This window comes from Sapajus apella, unplaced genomic scaffold, assembly GCF_009761245.1.
Source record: "Sapajus apella isolate SASKATOON/1434 unplaced genomic scaffold, GSC_monkey_1.0 scaffold24, whole genome shotgun sequence".
Classification (NCBI taxonomy): Eukaryota; Metazoa; Chordata; class Mammalia; order Primates; family Cebidae; genus Sapajus; species Sapajus apella.
In genome coordinates, this window is record NW_022436964.1 from 19,667,974 (window position 1) to 19,687,941 (window position 19,968).

At 34.1% G+C, this 19,968-nt stretch overlaps 1 protein-coding gene across 9 annotated transcripts in view; it reads right to left on the minus strand.

Moving 5' to 3' along the window:
- Positions 1-19,968, minus strand: part of RFX3 (regulatory factor X3) — a 295,708-nt gene that overhangs the window by 96,541 nt on the left and 179,199 nt on the right. For all 9 annotated transcript variants that reach the window (XM_032291035.1, XM_032291029.1, XM_032291028.1 and 6 more), the window contains one exon: positions 9,328-9,586. In XM_032291035.1, coding sequence (XP_032146926.1) covers positions 9,328-9,586 — 259 coding nt within the window. The remainder of the gene's footprint in view (positions 1-9,327; positions 9,587-19,968) is intronic.

The following is a 19,968-nucleotide window of genomic DNA, read 5'->3' on the forward strand; positions in this document are numbered from 1 at the left end:
ATCTCTTTGTAACAAAAAGTTTGTTTTTCACTTCCTTTTCATCGGACTGCCCGTTCTTGTACTTTCTCCGTTTTTGGGATTTTTTTCTGATGGACTTGTAAGAGTGATCAATATATTTTAAAAATTAGTATTTTTGAGTATAATACATCAAAACTTTATGCCAGTTCGTTGTTTCACCATTGCCTTTATTGTGGTTTTATCATGCAGAATGTTTTCACTTTTACTGAGTTTATCAATATTTTCCTTATAGCTTCTGAGTTTTCTATTATGCTCCCACTCTAATAATAAAACACATTTTTCCATCCAAGTGAAATTAATAAGGACTAATATATGAACCAATCTAATTTTCTTTTATAGATATTCAATTGTTCCAAACATCATTTGTTGATAATCTATGACTTCCCAACTCACAGGCAATATCTCCTTTATTATATATAATATTTCTGCATGCATTTGGCCTACTTGTGGTCTCTAGTCTTTCATTTACTAGTATATTCATGTGCCTAGACAATCGTTTTAATTACTATAATTTTATAAACATTTTAGTATCCGATAGGTTGTTTCCCTCCACCCTATCCCTCATTATTTTTCTTTTTACAAAATTTTCTATATAATTCTTGTAAGTTTATTTATATAAACAGCCTTTCTTATTTAAAAAAACTATTGGTATTATGATTGAGATTATGTTGAAATATTTTATGTTAACTTAGGACGATTATATGTTTAATACTGAAATTTCTTATCCAAGAATATGGTATGCCTTTCCAGTTACTCAAGTTTCCTTTTGTGTCCCTGGGGAACTTTAAGGTGTTTTTTATTCAGTAACTGGATCTTGCAAGCTTACTGTTAGTATGTTGCCAGGTAATTTTCGTTTTTATTATAAACGAGATCTTTGTTTCAATTATATTTTCTAACTATCTAGAAAAGCTATTGATTTCTTTGTGTATTAATTTTTGTGGCTGGGTGCAGTGGCTCAGGCCTTTAATACCAGCACTTTGGAAGGCCAAGGCAGGTGGATCACTTGAGGTCAGGCATTCAAGACCAACCTAACCAACATGATGAAACTCCATCTCCACAAAAAATACAAAACATTAGTTGGGTGTGGTGGTGAGTGCCTGTAATCCTAGTTACTCGATAGGCTGAGGCAGAGCTGCTGAACTCAGGAGGAAGAGGTTGCAGTGAGCTGAGATTGCACCACTGCACTCCAGCATGGGTGACAGAATGAGACTCCATCTCGGAAAAAAAAAAAGATTGTACTATCACCTTACTAAATTGTCTTATTAGCTGTTATAGTTTTTAATTTGGTTCTCTATGATTTTTATCAAGTACACAATCATGTCATCTACAAGTTCTGACCTCTTCACCTTTCTTTGATTTTTATATTTCCTTTCTTTTGCCTAACTGCATCTTTCCGGTAATTTTTAAAGCACAATTAAACATCACATCTTCCTTTCTTATGAGACAGATGAAAAAGTCACTCATACTTACAATTAGTAAATTTTAAGTGTGTATGTAAAATTATTTTTAGTCTGTAGTTAGATTACAAAACTCCTATGTCATGAAATTTACTGCTACCAATATTTACAATCAAAATGCTGTAACTAGAGTTTAAAAGAAACCAGATGATTCTGTGGCCAATAAACACAACAACTAGAGTTATGTGTACTGAGAAAATGGTAATCAAATCACAAGCTTTGGGGGATGAACTAATATGCAAAGGAACATGGAAAAATTCTCTCTCAGAGAACTGATAATTGATCATACATGGTGTTGTATTTTTCCCCTTTAAATTAAACACATGGGCCAGTAGAAGAGACAGTATTGAAACTTTTTGAGTCTAATAATGTCACTCATAGACTACAATGTATTAATATTTTAATCTGTACCAATGCATTTCATATTTTACCTGGATTATCTAATCTTTATAAGTGAAGGATTAAGTTGGTGGGTTTTTTTCTTTAAAAATTATGTTAGTTTCAAACTAGTAACATAACATGAAACCTGACTTGTAAACCTACAGAAGGATCAAGCAAAAGACATACAAGTGGTTGCCTGAGATATAAGTTACTTTAATATTTATAAGTTGAATTTATGAGCATACAAGATCCAGATCTTGTATAACATAGAATCTAGCTTTTTCTGCCATATTACCCATACACCTGTGTTCTGAAATGCTGTTTCAATCATGAAGTAACTAAAAAAATTAAATAATTCATTATATTTTGTTTGAAAAATTCAGAGGAATTCACTGGCTATGCTCAGGAGACAATGAAGGACCCTGTCATTCGCTTTGTCTTAACTTGCTAGTTTATCAAGATTTCTAGGAGTGGAATGTCTTACAGCCCTAACAGTAAAATTATTGCCTCTAGATCTTATCAGCTTTGAGGCTGGTGCAGCGTGGAACTGACTGACGGCTGAATGGAATATTGATGAAGTGATGGAGACGACAAGTCATTCGAAGTCCCATTTTATTAAATGCTTTGAAAATAAGGTCCAGAACCTTCAGTCAATTTATGACTAAGTGTAGGAAGCAGATGATTCATGGTGCTCTGTCTGAGGGGTTAAGTTTGCCTAGGGAAAAATGGACATAGGAAAACGGAAAAAGCTAAGATCATAATGGTGATACATGTCTTTGCCAAAATAAATGGACAGTGTTTTTTTTTTTAACTGAGGCTAACTGTAAAACTTAGTAAATTATTTTAAATAGAAATTACTGTTTTGTAATATAAAATAAGAACTATGATTTATGCATAATTTATCTATACTTCTAACTTAAAATTTCTTCAAAGCATATATCTATATATGATAATTAAACAGAAGTGTTCATCTCATGTGACTATATTGCTTTTCTGTCTCGATGTAGCCATAACCAATAATCCAATATTATTTCAACATTTGTTTCCTCTGGTAAGACAGATGGGCAATTCAGCTCCTTCTAATATAATCATTTCCCTTAAATATAAGGAAGTCCTTTATACATTAATATGAAAAAAAACCCTCCAAGACATACTGTTAGATGAAAAAAAGCAAGATGCAGCTTTTTTGCTTGAATATTCTGCTGGGATATTGTTAGAATAATACTTAAAGAACTTGGTGGCTGGGTGTGGTGGTTCTTGCCTGTAATGCCGGCACTTTGGGAGGCTGAGGCGAGTGGATCACCTGGGGTCAGGAGTTTTGAGACCAGCCTGGCCAACATGGTGAAACCCTGTCTTTACTAAAAATACAAAAAACTAGCTGGGCATGGTGGCGGGCACCTGTAATCCCAGCTACTTGGGAGGCTGGGGCAGGAGAATCACTCGAGGTGGAGGTTACAGTAAGCTAAGATCACACCACTGCACTCCAGCCTGGGCAAAAGAGCGAAATGCCATCTCAATTAAAAAAAAAACAACAAAAAAAAACCAAATAAGAGAGAACTTAGTAATATTGGTTGCCTTTAAGGATGAGAATTTGGAAACGAGAGAGACTCATGCACTTTCTTAAATCTTTTGAATGCATAAATCTTTTGAGTGCAACTTAAGAATGCATAACTAATTCATACAAATAAATTAACTAAAATTTTAAAATTAAACACGTGGCCACTGGTACCACAACAGCAAAAGAATAAGAAGGCAAAATTATTTCCTGGAGAGCTACACATATTCATCTCCTTAGAAAAAGCATTCCCTTACACCAAATTCATAAACATGCAAAGCCAAGAATAAATAAATAATAGCACCAACAATTCTTAAATGAATTCTTAACTTTCTATTAATTATATAAACTAGGCCAAACTTTCACTTACATAGCAGCTGATGGACTTTCAAATTTTCCTCCAAATAATTAAATAAATTGTAATATTTTACAATTATCAAAAGAGGTAGAATGTGAACAATATTAATTTCAACATGTTTTTCTTGTGCCTCTTGGTGGGATCTAATTCTGGCAATAGTCCATTAACATATATAAATACTAAATGTATATACATAAAAGTGTAAAAGTTAACTTTCATAACACAGTTTCAGAAATGATTAATGTAATTTTACTTAGTTATTAAGAAAAATTTTTAAAACTCCATACATATCCATCTAATTATGAGAATAAAAATATTTTCTGTTAGAGTGAGTAAATAAGGCTTTTTAAAGCAAGTTGGTAATTATTGCATACTCTGGCACAAGATAAATTATGTTGTGATGAGCACCAAAATAATTACTAAGTACATACACAAATTTTTTATCTTCAAGTGAAAAGTATGCTCAGGTTCTAAAACTCTAAAATTCTATAAATGACATGATTATATAGAAAAATAATCACAAAAAATACACTGGAATTTCAAATGAATAAAAACACAGAGGGAAATATTATGTTGATATAGTTAGAAGACGGATGTATAATGAGTTCAGAATTAAGACTGTGGCCAGTTCTTCTACCAAAATGTTTATGTGCTACTGAAATATTAACAATAAATAGATCCCTAACATTCAGGTCGCAACTTAGCTGAACCCATATCCAGTGACGATTCAATAAAAATGTTATAAAATCTTTCTGAAAGTTGCTGTTTAATATTATCAGCAGGAAATGCCTTTTAAATGTATGTGTATGTATTTATATAAGTAAAACCATATATGTATATATCTATATACATATATATATAATTTAAACACATAGACCATATAAAAGGACACAGTAAATAAAAAGAGAAATATTATTTTGACTAAATTTGAATATTAGTAATTGATATCATAACATATTCATATAAAATTTAATTTGTTACCAAATTAACAAATGCTGACCTTTTAACCTTTAAGTTCAGGGGTACTTGTGCAGGATGTGCAGGTTTGTTAAATAGATAAACATGTGTCATGGGGGTTTGTAGTGCCAATTATTTCATCACCTAGGTATTAAGCCTATTATTCATTAGTTATTTTTCCTGATCCTCTCCCTCTTCCCACCCTCTATTCTCCTCTAAGGCCCAGTGTGTGTTGTTCTCCTCTATGTGTCCATGTATTCTCATCGTTTAGCTTCCACTTATAAGTGAGAACATGCAGTATTTGGTTTTCTGTTCCTGTGTTAGTTTGCTATAGATAATGACCTTCAGCTCCATCCACGTTCCTGCAAAGGACATGATCTCATTCTCTGTTATGGTTGCATAGTATTCCATGGTGTATATGTACATATTTTCTTTATTCAGTCTATCACTGATGGGCATTTGGGTTGATTTCATATCTTTGCTATTGTGAATAGTGCTACAAAGAAGATATGCAATGCATGTGTCTTTATAATAGAACAATATCTATCACTTAGGGTGTATACCCAGTAACAGGATTGCTGGGCTGAATGAAAGTTCTGACTTTTGGTCTTTGAAGAATCATCATACTGCCTTCCACAATGATTGAGGAAATTTATACCGCCACCAACAGTGTATAAGCATTCTGTTTTCTCCACAACCTCACCAGAAAAATGCTGATGTTTCTATGTACCTTGAAAACTGAAAAATTTTATAATGTGAAACCCAAAAATTAAGACATCTTTATATAATTTTTTTCATTTAAAGTTATAAGAATAATTCATATGCTCAAATAAAATTTTTCTATTAATGATTCAGAGATTCTTTTAGTATAAGAAAGATGGCTTTAGGTTTTATGTTGAATATTAGACTAAGTAAGAAGAGTGCTAATCATTTTTCTTAGTAGTTGCTTCAATATCAAATCAATTCACTTTTTTTCATTAGCATATCTCAAGAAATTGACTTGCGCATTAGAATAAACTTTCCTTTGTGGTAGGAAATTATTTCTAACAATTTTAAATAAAAGTGTTTCTGTATAGGTACAGTAAATGTAAAAGAGGAGGTCAAGGCAATTATTCTGAGAACTGGACCAGAAAACTTTGCCACAGGAACTGGGTAAAAGTGTTTGGTTTGTGCTATTCCCAAGTACCCAAACATAGCTAGTTTTACATCAACTGAATTAATTGACTATGCATTCCACTTACTGATAGCCCTTAAGGAATGACCCAACTGACTATTTCTCAGTCAAGAAATTTGGCTATAGTTCAGGCTAATCTTGCCCAGTAAGTTGCATCAGTCATTCTATAGGTTACAGGTTAACACTAAAGAACAGTTAGAAAAACTGAACATATATGGTACAGATGGGCTCAATGTTTGGAAACAAATGACTTGAGACCTGACCAGCAAACTGTTAAAGATTGTGCTCATATACAATCTAATGATATGGCATCTCCTAAAAAAAAAAAAAAAAATCCTTGGTTTTTAAGAGTTAAAACAACCAAAAATCTATGGTTAGCATTTCTAACATTTGGCAAGAGGCGGATGATATGATATCTTAAATAGGTTTCATGGCACTTAAACTTTGTTAATTTTACTACAGTAACATGTGAAATTGTAAACTGAGAATCACAACCTCACTGTGAGTCAAGCAGATCTTCAGTACAATTGAGAAAGGCATTTAAATCAAATATACCTTTCAATAATAAATTCAAGGTAATACAATAAACATGAGCAGAAGTATATTTAGACAAGTACCACACTATCAATCTATAAGGGCTTTGGTGAGATCACCTTGTCATTTTTTCATACAAGTTACCCTCTTTTTTTTTTTTTTAACTTTTATACTCCTTTTGTTATAAAGGAAAATTTTCTTATAAAAAAGAAAGCAAAACAAAACAAAAAGAAAAAAAATCACCTTAGAATTTTTATCCTTAACAAAAATTAACAAAACAACCTCAAATATGATTATTTTTAGTATAAAATTAATATATACAATTGATATTATAAATTGGTGTTTTGTAAAAGTTTTCAACTATTCCCAGTTTTTATAATTCAGCTATTTTATGTGTTCAATTTACCAATTAATATAATAAAAATCACATATCAAATTTGTATAATGGGTAACTTAAGAAGTAATGCCACCTTTCATACCTACATAGAAAACCAAAGTGTATCCCTTAACCATCCCTGCCAAAAAATAGAAGAAGAATAATCAAACTATAAAGGTTAGCAATGCAACTGTATTTACATGAGCTGGAATAAGCAATTTGGTTTATTTAGTGAGAGGCAAGTAAATTTAGTATACCCGCATCCAGTTGATGAGGATGTTAAACAGGTATCAGAATCAGCGTGAAGGCAAGTAGGAATGCCTAGAGAAGGTGAGGTAGGAAATGAATGGGATTTCAAAGGATGGTATGTTAGGATAAAAGCAGGTGGATGAAATGAAAGCGAGAAAGGGCACATTTTGCCCTGTTTTTTAGTTTTCCTAAGGCCTTGTTAAATGGTGGGTATTTTCTTTTCACTGGAAATAATTTTCTAGGTGACCTATAGGAGGAGTGCTATATACTACTGTCACCCTTTTCTACTTCTTTTCTTTTTATGTTAAAAATACAGTTATTTTTTATATCTACAGTATTTTATAAATTTTTGTAAATCTTATGATTGTAAAGGTAGGAGGAAATTAGAAAATCATTTGGTCTAACCTCTTATTTTAGTGATAGGGGAAATGAGGTCCAGAGAAGCTATGGTTTATTAGTAGCAATTCCCTTGCTTCTAATCAACATAAATGTACTGGTGTGACTAAAAGGTTCAAAAATCTGTATTTAATATTATTAAAAGCAAAAGACAACAAATACACATAGGAAATGCTCCAGAATTACAAAAAAAAATTATGAAAAGGAACTCTCCACTCAGACCAGCTAGTCATCTGTTCTGATGCTAGTAACAAATAGTGAATTAAAATAAAAAGTTTAAAAAAAAAAATAAATTAAGGAAAGGGCACTGAATGATGAAAGTATGAACACATGAATTTACTGCAAATACACAAAGTATATACAAAGTACTTACCAAGTACATATAATATCCTGGAGAAACTCCATAAAATGAGAAATATTAAAGCTTCTCATATTACTATTTTCTCCCCAATTTATTTCTATCTCTATTTCATTGCAAGAATAAACTATATGATGAGATGATAAAATGGGATACATCTCCTTAATTCAAATCCCCAGCACCCTTTTATATGTAATAACTAGAAAATCTATTTCATTGCTGCTTTAGCTATGTGGTTCTAAATGGACCACTCTCATATGCTTAATTAAGGTGAAAAACAGAAGTTCAGGTTACAGAGTTTGATGTTATAACATTCTGCATAACTTTCTACAACTATTACTATTATATCATTTCAGTACATTAAAATACATTGTTTTGGCCGGGCACGGTGACTCACATACCTGTAATCCCAGCACTGTGGGAGGCCGAGGAGGGTGGATCACCTGAGGTCAGGAGTTTGATACCAGCCTGGCCAACGTGGTGAAGCTCCATCTCTATTAAAAAAATACAAAAATTAGCCGGGCATGAGGGCATGTGCCTGTAGTTCCAGCTACTTGGAAGGCTGAGGCAGGACAATCACTTGAACCCAGAAGGCAGAGGTTGCAGTGAGCTGAGATTGTGCTATTGTACTCCAGCCTGGGCAAGAGAACGAGTCTCTGCCTCAAAAAACAAAAACAAACGAACAAACAAAACCCCACCCATTGTGTTAAAATAAATATATCTATTAAATATAACTTAAATATATATGTTCCTAAGATACTATTTGCTCATATCTATGATCAGAGCCAACACAAACATTTTTCATCTAAATAACCTATATTAATACTTCTTAAAGTATCTCTCTGGTGGAATGCAACAGGAATTTATATAAGGCACATGGGTAAACATTTTTAATTTTACTATTTAAATACTGACTTCAATATGTATTAGGAAAAATTACACACGATTTTCTGTATTAAAAGTGAGTCAACTTAGAAAACATTAAGTAAATAATAATGCAGGTAGCATGAGAATATGTCAAAACTTTTATGTCTAAGGTTTGGGAAATGCTGCCTTACATAATGTAACTTCTCTGGGGATGAGCTAGCATAAATACTATTGTTGAAAGATGTGAAAATTCCAAGCTAAATTATATTTTATCCTCTATATTACTGCTTAGCTTTGATCTCATAAAGTAAGCATAATAAGAAAGTAAGTTCTTTCCATAGAAATTTAAGGTATTTTACTGATGGAAGACAGCTTATTAAAACCAGCAGTTTAATCAGTAAAAATCACCTCTCTAACTTGCCAGTAAAATTAAAAACTCTAATTCACCTGATTAGAGGGCATACATATCAGTAACATTCTGCATAATACTACATATACTACATTCTGCAAACCATCACAGTACTAAAACTGTCTAACACATACTTGCCCCAGTCCCATCTGTGTTGTTCTTTTCCCTCTATAAAAGGAAATGTTCATTAGAGACTACTAGAAAGCTAAATTAAACTACTAAAAACTCAAATACTTACTGTCGCTGGGGAGGCCCGAGTTGTGTGTGTCACTGAGTGACCAGAATTCTCCATTGAATTGCCGATCAGATAGGTTCCTCCAGAGCTGCTGATGAGTTGTCCTCCTGTGACGCCCATCTGAATCCCACCAGTGCCCACCATACTGTGGGATGAGACCACAGTAGTCACCTGTGCGGAACTACCTTGAGTATCAAAGTAATTCCCTCCAGTGTTTTGGCTGTACATCTGCGTCTCTGTGTAAGGATAAGTTGTTGTTCGGCTTTAGAAGAAGAAGGAAAAGAAAAAAAGAAACTTACTAGCTTATTTATGTCACCTTATTAAATTTTTTTCTAACATGAATGTAAGTGAAATATATTGGTTGGCTTAGCCTTTGGAACATGGCAAGTTTTGCATTTTGTACAAAACTTAATTCCCAGAAACAGCTGGAATTACTTTTCAAATTAAGAGTCCACTCATTTAAATAAGTACCTCAACTAGTTTCTGTACTTCAGAGCTTTTGCCCCCTCCTGGTGCCTACCTCTAGCATATAAATAAGCTCAGGTCTCTTCCCTCCAAGAAAGCTTGCCCAGCAACTTCTTCAATTGCTTAAAAAACGTACTACAAATCCCAGTTTTAGGGAAGTTGGGACCTGGAATAAGTAGGAGCAGTGTGAGTAGTGGACTTAGCTCCTGCTTAGCTAATACTCAGACTATTTCACATTCCTGGGTGACTCCCAATAAACCTCCATGACTAAAGTAGCTTGCATGGATCTCTTTCTTACCTCCATAAAGATCTTTAGCAAACAGTTCACTCACCATGGACCCTAAGTCCCTTGCTCATATCTCTCTTTCTGTTCACACTTAAGTTCCTCCTTCATAAGATGACTATTCCAACTCTTCAGGTTCTCACTTTCCATTTTCCAACAACTACAGTAAAGCTTCTGCCCTTAGCCTTTGATAAGAACTGCTTTTAATAAGGTCACTTGTGAGCCCGTCTAAATACCAAGCTAAAGGCTCCTGCCAGTCGTTATCTCTTGTGACCTATCTGCAGTATGATACTGTGGACCACTCCATGTTGCCCTTTCCCCCCTCTTTCTCTTCTGATTAAGCTCATTTGATTGATCTGTTTTTCATTTTCAATTGACTATAGCTTAAATTTTGAGAGGATTTTTTTAACATTTTATTTTGAAACACTAAGTTCTCAAGAAGTTATAAAAATATATATAGAACATATTTTATTTTAAACATTCAAATACGAAATTGAAATTCCCAGTTCTTTTACAATTATCTTCAATGCCACCTCGTAGAACTAGCTATTCCTGAGAGTTTGGTGTGTACGTTTTCAGACATGTCCTATATGTATCTTAAGGCCTGGATATCTTAACCTCTTTTGACCCTTAGTGTCTATGACCCTTCTTTTCCACTGTTTGCTTTTTTACCGTAACCTCTCAAGAGCCTTTTGAAGTCTCCAATTATTCTAGCACATCAAATATTAGTATTTTTTGAGGTTTCCATTTTGAGCTCTTATTTTTATTTAGATCAAAGACCTTTACCACATACAGTACTGTATAACCACATACATGCTCTTAGTAAACAATCTTACATAAGTTGGCATCACTGCTCTCTTTACTTCCTAGTTATACTTTAAGAATATTAAATCTGTGTTTCTAACAGCCAACTGGTCATCACTACCCAGAACTCCTTTGAAATATGGGAAGCTGCGTAAAATTTAATGTATGATGAGATTCCTTCCCCTCTCTTGTTCTTTCTTCCACACCCCTGCTTCTCAGTAGAGGGCAGCACCATTATCTTCAACTTTGGAAATTATTGCTTACTCTTCCCTCTGACTGACATGAGTTGCTGAGTCTGTCAATTTTATCTTCTAAATAATTTTCCAACTCTCCTTTCCATTATCATACACAGTACCTTAATTCAAATGTTTTCTATTATACAGGCATTTAAGAATGCCTTATCAACAATGCTTGAGACCACAAGTGTTTTGGATTTTGGATTTTTTCAGATTTTAGAAATATTTTCATATATAAAATGAGAGATCTTGGGGTTAGGACTCATATCTAAACATGAAATTCACTTATGTATCGTAAACACCTTATATACATAGCCTGAAGGTAATTTTATAAAATATTTTAAGTAATTTTGTGCATGACACAGTTTGTATATGTTGAACCATCAGAAAGCAAAAATGTCACTATCTCATGCTAGTGCTCAAAAGTTTCAAATTTTGGAGCATTTCAGATTTCAGATTTTGCATCAGGGATGTTCAACTTGTAACTGCCTTCTAATTGATTTTCCCTTCTCTATTCAGGTGCTCTTGCAATCTATCTCCAACTCTGCTGCCATGAGAATTTTCTATAATGCAAATATAAAAATAAAACTTGGCTTAAAAACCTTTCCATGATTCTCTTTTGCCCTTAGAAAAAGTTCAAAACTTTTGTCCACCTGACAAAAATCATCAGGGGCTCATGCCTACATAATCTCCAGACTTGTTACCTATGTTATCAAATGCTCACCTCACTCACATCATATTGACCATTTTGCTGGTCCTGCTAAAGTGCCATTTTCTCTTGCCTCTCTGCTTCACTATACAAGTATTCCTCTGCCTGAAAGTCCTTTTCATTTTTTCCCACCTCCCTTCCTTTGTCCTAATCATCCTTAGACTCTCAGCAGAAGCTCCTTATTTCAAAATTATTTTCTGCATCCTTTGCCCTCTATGGCCACTCCTCACAGCGCTGTTATGTTTTATGCTCTTTACTTTTCCAACAGCCTTTGAATTACTGAAACATAGCTCTCGATGTGTTGTTAATTTCTCCATGTCTTTGTACTCCCATCAGCAATCTCAACACTTAACACAGTTGCTGGTACATAGCAGGCACACTAAGTAGTCAGCAAATAAAGATATTTACAAGTACATTAGACATAATAGCCAGTTTCATAAATTTCTGTATCATAAATCTTTTATTTTCTTCAAACATGAGAAATTGTGCTAAACTACTCCAAGATTTATGTTTAATTTAAAACAAGTACTTTTAACCTATTATAAATTAAACTTGTAATTTACAATATATATTAGTAAAATAATTATAGTATTCTGAAAGCATTTCAGACTGGGTAAAGAGCCCTTTCTAGAAAGAGCTATAGCAAATCCAGGTAAAAATTTTAGTTTGGGGTGATGATAGAAACAACTTCATAGAAATTTTCTTTTTTACAGATAGGAAAATGTCATTTAAAATACACATAGTATTCTTCTCATCATTGCTATATTTCCCAATTGGAAATCTCATTTATTTCTCTATTTACATATTTACTTAATGAAATAAAATAGCCATGTTGATTCAAATTTGGATAAAAAGAGAAATGAAGTCATTTTAATTTCTGTCTACTGAATATGACAGTGGCCCCACTTAACTGTGGTTAAAATGACACAATCTGATGTTGGTATTTAAATATAGTTAAATAAGTTGTAGAAATAGATATAGGACAATAAACACTTTGACAGATGCGGCACATGGTGCCCCTTTCCTTTTCATCACCCAAGCAGGATGATTCAGGAAGCCTCCTACTAGAAAGTAGATTTCTCAAATAAAACATAACAATAGCAAAATATAGCTAATATTTATTGACCATTGACTATGCAGCAGGCACTAGTCTATATGCTTTTTAGGCATTAACTCATTAAATTTTCATTATAACTCTATAAGGTAGGTGCTGTTATATTAATAATTCCTATTTTATTTTAAGTTTGGATTGATTAAATAACTTAGTCCAAAGCACAGAGCTGATAAATCATGGATTTGGAATCTAAATCTATATTCTCAACCATTACATCACAAAAAAGAACACAACTTTTTATATCTGTCAATGATATATGTCAACAACTACTAAGGAATAGCCTAACAAGTGGAATAGGGACTATATGAACTTCCTGTTGCTACTTGAGATTTCCTTACAGCTTACCTTACTGTCTTCTGGCACTACGCTATTCTCCATTATTACCAAGAATGAGCCCTGTTGACTATGTACTTGCAATTGTAAAGAGGAAGCCATGGAAAAGGCGGGGCCATTTCTGAAGATACTTAACCGCTGCAGCTTTTGGGCCTGCCCTCTTTGTATCATTATAATCAGTAAAGAACAATAATGCAAATAATGCATCACAGATATATACAATCTCTATACAGCTCTCAATGTCAGTTCATAAACTAGAAAATGGCCAAAGAACAGGAGAAGGGAGAAAGTCACTAAACAGTATACCTAATCCATAAACTATCCCCATTACTCCATCATGGAACTGTGAAGGCTTGTCTACTATATAAACACACATTGGGGTAAAGAGTGGCGATTTTTAAGGAAAAAAATCCATACAATTATATTAAGGAATAAAGTGTGATAAATTCTCTGAATTTGGCTTTGACAAAAATACACTTGCAGTTGGAAACAGGGGAGACTTTCAAACACTGGGTTGAGTAACAGAAGCAGATTATAATATCTCTAGCTGGGCCAGGTGCAGTAGCTCACGCCTGTAATCCCAGCACTTTGGGAGCCTGAGGTGGGCGGATCACCTGAGGTCAGAAGTTCGATATCAGCCTAGACAACATGGTGAAACCCCGTCTCTCTACTAAAAAAGTACAAAAAATGAGCCAGGCATGGTGGCACACGCCTGTAATCCCAGCTACTTGGGAAGCTGAGGCAGGAGAATCACTTGAACCCAGGAGGCAGAGGTTGCAGTGAGCCAAGGTCACGCCACTGTACTCCAGCCTAGGTGACAGACTGAGACTGTATCTCAAAAATAATAATAATAAAATAATAATATCTTTAGCCACTGTCCCTTAAAGGTAAGAAGGCAAGCATGAAGTCCCTTGTTGGATTCCCTGGAGCCAGAGCCAGAGTCATGCGCAAGTAACCACTAACTCTTAAAGGTTTTTTCCATGTCTAAATACTTTAAGCTCCTGAATAAATACTTAAGAATTTATTTTAAAAAAGAAGCACCAACAGCAAAAATAAACAGTTCTTTTTTAGGTACTAGAAATAGACCCGCTAATTCTGATATTTCAAATCAGCTCATCTTTTATATTGTACACTGAATATATTCTTCAGATGAGTTACTGCTTGCACATTATTTTCTCTAGAAATTTCCTAAACATATGTTCAAGAAAACGACTCAATTTTTGGCATATCAGATTGAAAGCAGCTAACTATTTCTGGACTGTACATTCCTGAAATAGATAAATCCCCAAGCAATTCTGTGCACATTTAAAAGATACTGCTGTGTTCATTTTGTTTGTTCTGTATTGATTACCACAGACTAAGTCATGAAAATAATGTCATATTATTTCTATAGCAGAAGAGAAATCTTTCCATTGTTCTGCATATGTATCCAGTAATGAATATGAACACATCGATATGTCTATACTTGCCAACAGAAGCTTCTTCATAGCTGACTCTATTATAGGGTTCTATGTAAATGTCAGGACTCTGATTCATTGAATTCAGTAATTTAGAGCTTTTTGTTTCCCATCATGCCTTAGCATATACCTTGGCTAAGGTTGACCCTGAATATTCCCTTACATATTCACTTGGATGATCATGACAATTTATGTTAGCTATAACCAATTTTTCTGTTTTCTTTATCTTCAGGTGTCTTATCCATAATTCCAGATACTCAGTGTCTCTAAATTATGTGCTTCATATTTTACCAAGATTTTGAATATCCTCCAACCAATAAGCTTGTCATTATAAAATCAAGCAATGGCATGAAAGTAATAAATTAAGGAAATAAAATAGCTTGTAAATCTCATACCATAAATTGTATTATAAAGAGAGAATATAGATATGGTGACCATTATCTTGCATGGGTACATTTTATTGCTTTTAGGCTACTCTGCATACATTCTTTTAACAAATATTTAATAAGCACCTATTCTGGCACATAGAATAAAAGCAACAACGCAAACATGATCTCTACTGTTATCAGGGCTGCATAACATAAGGAGTAAGTGGGCAAAAATAAGAAACGAAATAGGACAATTAGAAATTTTCCTCATTTCTATGAAAGCAAAAACGTATAACAAAAAAGCAGAATAAATGAGAGAGCGCATATTAGATAGGACAGCCAAAAAATGTTACTCCTGAAAGCCAGATTTTTTTAGATTGAAACTAAAAGATGAAAAGTAGTCAGCCCTATGGAAAACAGGAAGAATAATATTTTAGGAAGAGAGTACAAAAACTCACAACATAGCACAAAACACAGCAAAGATCCTGATATTTAGAAAGAAATTAGAAGTCTGGAGTATTTTAGATATAACAAATGAGAAAGTTGTCAGAAAGAAATGAGGTTAAAGTAGGTAAAAACTAAACATGCAAGCAGTGTAAACAATTTTCTTCACGGCAGGCCATGATCCACTAGCGGGTCATAAAATTAATTTTAATAGGTCACAACAGCATTAAAAAAAGAGACTGGACTAGACTAGAAAACATCAGTGCTTATTACACTTAATGAGAATAAGAATTATTTTTCGAAATTTTGTTTCTATCATATACAGAATATACACATAAATGACGTATGTGTGAATGTCTGGGTGTGTATGTGTGTACTTACCAGAGTATGAAATATATGCCTAACTTTCTCATAGTAGATGATAGTTTTAAAAGCTTAAAATTAGCCACTGTTACAGACTACTGTAAGAAGTTGGATTTTGATTTGGGCTGGGATAAGAGTGAAGGCCTTATGGGTAGGGGGAGGTAGGGCAATGTTCTAGCCAGAGAGACAACCTGAACAAAGGCCTGAGGCCAGAGAGGTAAAGGTACACCATGAGAAAATGGAGCTGCAATCAGGGCCCATGGCTGTAATGGGCCATGGAACCTGCAAATTAGATACAACAGTACGAGGTGATCTTATTGGAAGCTTGTTCAGTATAGTGAGAGCATTATGTGTATGATTGAACTAGACTGAGGAAATAACTAAAGGCAGCCAGAATGAGCAAGATTTTAGTATCTTAGAAAAGTTTGAGAGCACAAGAAGTGCATTTGGAAACTAGGGATGAATGTTTTTAAGAGTCAAGGGATAAATTATCTTCTTTAATCTACACGAAGTTAATCATACAGGTTAGAAGTTGTTACCCCACTTTTATAGATGGAGAAAGTAAGATGTGAGGAGGCAAGAGCACTTGCTCTGAGTATGACACTGATAGTGAAATGATGAAGGAAGACTAGAACTCTGGTCTGGATATCTCCCAGTGCAGTGCTCTTTCTGTTTTGCTACCTCTGTTTGAAATGTGTACACACTGCCAAACACATTGAATTTAAAGAGGAATGGCAAATGAAAATTTTCTTAGAAAACTCGCTATATGATTGAGGAAAGTAGGCATATGTTTTAAAGCAGGGTAAAAACTGGCCCTACACTTTTTTGTTTTTGTTTTTATTTCTAAAAACTTGGAGGAGAAAGTAATTTTCAGTTTTTGGAGAAATCCAGTAAAGATTTTATTTCTCGCTGTAGAATTTTCTTTCTTTTTTTTTTTTTTTTTCCGAAAATTTCCCATGAACTCACACATTCCTTACCAAAAAGAATTGGCCAGAAAAATTATTTCAGTCCATATTCAAACCATAAAAAAAGGGTGAACACTCTTTTCTTCTCATCATTTAATGACTTTTTGAATTATTTTCAAGTCCAGTGGTGCACAGACTCTTTTCCAATTAAATTTGTATATTAACCTCAAAGTGTCAAATGGATAAAAGTGGAACATGCCCCAGTTGAAGGGGAACACAGATAATGGAGCAGAGTCGGTTTCTGTCCCTCCCTCCCAGTACAACCACCTCTAAGCCTCTCCTCCACCTTAGAACTCCAGGGCTCCAGAGAACACAGGCAACTGATGATTAATTGATTTATTCACTGTCAGTTCACAGTGGCAGTGGGGCCAGGATCCAAGATCAGTATCCAGGGGTAGCACTGGCGAACAGGGTTTGGGATGGCTGCAGAAGTACGGTGTCTGTACTGCACTGTCTTTGTGCTATGGTTTTGTGCATGGTCTGACTGCTGCCTGACATCATTTGTGCCTGCCTTTTTCCAGCTTGATTCTCCAGACTTCCTGGAAATTCTGTGAGTCACAAATATCTTTCAATAAATTCTTTGTCTTAAATAGGCCAGAGTTTGTTTCTGCTGCTTGAAACCAAGAACCTCTGCCTTAAACAGTTTCAAATTATAGAGTTTTTACATGGGCCACCAAAGCCCTGAAAAGAAGTTGCCACATTATTCGGAATCTTCAACAAATAAAGTATCTGGCTGGCCAGCATGCACTAATTTTTTGAGTTTCAAAACAATATTCTCGAGTGCTCCACATCAGACTGAAGGCAAAGGATACACCAGAAAGATCACATGTCTATTTTCTGGAAGACACCAAAAGGAAAACAGTACTTCGGAAAGGAATTTAAGTGACCTGATATTTAACCTCTCCTTCTTACATAAGAATAAAAAAACAGTAGATTAAATATAAAGTAATAAACACTACTATCACTTATAAAACATTTGCTTTCACTTATATTCAAAAGACACACTTGTTTCTTCTAACTTCAACTGCTATAAGAAAAAGTGAAAAATAAAAAGCCTTCATTGAGCTGTTGCTATACCTGCTGGGGAGGAAATGCAAGAATAAATGTTAAAAGTCAGTAATACTTCTTGTAATAACTTATTGAGTTTTCTCCTTCATGTGTAGTATTTTCATTACTATATATGTTGATAATGTATGGAGTATTGGAATCATAATTTTATACCATCCTATGATTTTTTTTGTAAGAATCTGCACATCTTAGCATTTAAATTCTTTATTTCTCTATGGTGGAACAGTGGTTCTCACACTTTAATGTGCATCAGAATCACCTGGAGTGCCTGTTGCATCACAGAGACCTATTTCCCACCCCAAAGTTCCTCATTCTGTAGAATTGGCCTGGGCACCAAAAACTGGCATTTCTAACAAGTTGTCAGGTGATGTGAATGCTGCTGGTCTGGGAAATACGCTTTGAGAACCATTGCACTAGAGGATACTACAGTTATGAAACCTGATTTTCACAGGAATGAAAGGAAAAAGTGTTTTAAAAAATATTAATTCTTTTAGCCTATTCGGGTTAAAAAAACAAAAACAAAAACAAAGTTTACTGTTACAAAAGGGAATTTTATATTCTTTGGCAGTTGCTCATGATACCATGACCAAAAGTTCCAGTGCTATAATGGTTTTTGAAGCATACTGAAAAGAAATACATAGTAAATATATGAGTCAACTGCCCTGACAAAATAAGTCAGGGAAAATGAATATGGACCTAAATTAATTTTAGCAGAAATGGCATTATAAAACATTTGATTTGAAGTCACTGATAAAAATTTATAAACAAGAAAAACTGAGTAACCATATACATGTCCTAAGTCTCAAAAGTTTTTCACCATGGGAAAAAAACCAACAAAACAAATAAGAAAGCTGTGTGAATGCCACAACAGCAGCATCTCAATTCAGTTTCATTCATTTTTTCCCGGTGTATTTAAAGCCACCAAGTAGTCAGCTCTAGTCTCACCTATCATTCAATGCTAGTCTTTAATTTATTCAACAGATATAGACTGAGCACCTATCATGGGCCATTGTTCTAGGTATTACGGAGAGAACAGAGTGCAAACAAACCAGGTCCCTGCACACATGAAGCTTACATTCTAGCGGGGGAATAAATAGTGATCAGTTAAAAATGATAGTCAAGAGAACGACAGTCATACATGTTGTAGAAGAAACGTGGTCTCTCTTAGACAATGCCAGAGAAATATGTACTCCAATATGCTTCTGAAGCAAAAGTCATAGAAAACTTATCTGGCCAATAATAAGAATGAGGAGGAGCAAATAAGATAGGAAGAAAAAAGAATATAGAGTCAGAGAAGTCGGAAAAAGACACTGATTTAAGGATAGAGTGACTGACTGGTTGATGGCTAAAGGTGAAGTAAATTTAATCTAGAAGGATGGCTGTTAGATTTAACAACAGAAGGTCATCAATGACTTTAAATAAGGGCAATTGTATTGTAATGTGGAGAAGAAAGCAAGCTTGGAAGGGGCTGAAGAAGATGTGTTCAACAGCATCTCAATTCAGTTTCATTCATTTTTCCTTGGTACTTAAAGACACCAAATAGTCAGCTCCTGTCTCACCTACCATTAAATGCTAACCTTCTTTAATTCATTCAACAAATATAGATTGATGGCACCTATCAATGGCCATTGTTCTAGGTATTAGAGAGAGAATAAGGTGCCCTTCCATAGTCTTTTCCACAGAAGGGCAGACCTCTCTTCAAGAGAAATCTAAATAGGAAGTAGATGGACAAACTAACTCCTATACCAGTCAGAATGTGTTGTACATCAGTAGAAGCATAAATGAAGAAAGCAGCCCTCCATCTCAATTACAGAATTCCATGTAACCATTTTCTTTAAGGAGAGGGCATTTGAATAATAAGAAGAAAGCATAATCTCACTTGCAAAAACTGAAATTTAATATTTTACCTATAGGGGAAGAAAAGGGATTGAAGAATATCCCTTTTAAGGCTCCTTATTAATAATTTAAACCTTATGGAAAAAGAATTAAATGATTTTAAAAATGCATTAATACATGATTTTCCAGAGATGACTAC